Below are 1,619 nucleotides of genomic sequence, written 5' to 3'. Positions count from 1 at the left end.
CTGAGTAGAGGATCCAGACATTAGAGGATATGTTGAGGTCATATGCCTTAGAGCTTCAGGGAAGCTAGAATAAGCATTTGCCTCTAGCAGAATTTGCTTATAATAACAGTTATCATGCCAGTATTCAAATGGCTCCTTATGAAGCATTGTATGGAAGACGGTGCAGATTGCCTTTTTGTTGGTATGAGTTAAGTGAGAGGACAATGATGGGACTAGATGTGGTAGATGAGACCACAGAGAAAATCAAATTGATGCAATAAAAGCTTCTTACGATGCAGAGTAGACAGAAAAGTTATGCAGATAATCGTCGGAAGGACCTATCTTTTGAGGTTGGGGATCATGTGTTTCTCAAGGTTTCCCCATTGACGGGTGTTAGACGCTCAATTCGGGTTAAGAAGTTGTCCCCTTGGTATATAGGTCCTTTTAAGGTTTTGAAGAAAGTAGGGCCGGTGGCTCATCATTGACACTACTGCCTCAGTTACCGGGTCTACACAACATGTTTCATGTGTCACAACTGAAGAAGTACCAGCCAGACCTGTCACATATGATAAAACTCGAGGAGATTGAAATTCAGAAGAAGTTAACCTACCAAACTGAACCAAATCATATTGTGGATGCTAAGGAAAAGCAGCTTAGAAATAAGGTAATCCAGTTGGTAAAAGTAATTTGGAAAGGGATAGCTTCAGGAGATGCAACTTGGGAGATTGAGAATCAAATGAGAAAGGAATATCCACAGTTATTTTTCTAAGTATGTTTCTTTCTTTAATTCATGAATTAGCTTGAATTTTGGAGACAAAATCCTTTTTAAAGGAGGGGAGAATGTAACGCCTTGAAATTTTTAAAACTCAAGTTTATTTTAAAATAAAATATCTATAATTAAATTAAAATTAAGAATAATTTAATAGAGGTCCAAAGTTTGAATTTCACTAAGCAAAAGTTTGGTTTTATTTAATTTTTAACTATGGGAAAAATTACAAAAGTTGACTCGAGCTTTTATGTTATAATAAAAAATAGTGAGCCCTTTCTTGTAATTTTTTCCAAAGTGTTAGATCAACATTTTGAAGAGAAACTGAATGCAGAAATGAAATAGAACAAAGAAAAGGAAAGAAATGAATGGACGAGAGAGTGAGAGGAAGAAGAAAGGAGGAAGAGAGGGAGTGAGGTTCAAATCCAAGAGGCTTTACGGCCGTTGTGAGCTCAGTTACATGATAAATAAACTCCCTACTTCAATTCTCTTTCCTCCCACTTTGTTTTCTTCAATTTTGGAAGAAGAAATTTCTAAAATTTGATCCAAAAGGCTTTATTCTTGTAAGCTTTAGTTTCCTTAAGTCCTTGAGAGGTTGTTTTGAGTTTCTGCATGATGCCCTAATATTTTGAGTAGACATTTGGATGAAAAATGAAGTTCTAGGACAAAAGTTAATCCCAAGAGGTTGGGTTTTGCTCCTCAATGGTTTAAGTCTATTGATTTAGTTATAATTTGGCTATTTGAGCTCAATAAGATTTAAATTGAAGTTTGGTTTTCATTATAAGGGCTAATGGTAAAACTTGGTGACACTAAGTGAAGGTTTTTAATTGATTAAAAATTATATAAATTGAAAATTGGTCTAGTGGTGGCTAAT

The 1,619-nt window shown here is 35.0% G+C and overlaps 1 protein-coding gene across 1 annotated transcript; it reads left to right on the top strand.

Moving 5' to 3' along the window:
• The first annotated feature begins 272 nt into the window (after positions 1-272).
• Positions 273-748, top strand: LOC129318081 (uncharacterized). Its single transcript, XM_054962656.1, has 2 exons — positions 273-389; positions 479-748. Exons 1-2 carry the CDS (start codon positions 273-275, stop codon positions 746-748), a joined length of 387 nt encoding a protein of 128 aa, XP_054818631.1.
• Positions 749-1,619: the final 871 nt, after the last annotated feature.

This window comes from Prosopis cineraria, unplaced genomic scaffold (assembly GCF_029017545.1).
Source record: "Prosopis cineraria cultivar Desert tree isolate PC_DT_omini unplaced genomic scaffold, ASM2901754v1 PC1, whole genome shotgun sequence".
Classification (NCBI taxonomy): Eukaryota; Viridiplantae; Streptophyta; class Magnoliopsida; order Fabales; family Fabaceae; genus Prosopis; species Prosopis cineraria.
This window is presented reverse-complemented; position numbering and strand designations above follow the sequence as displayed.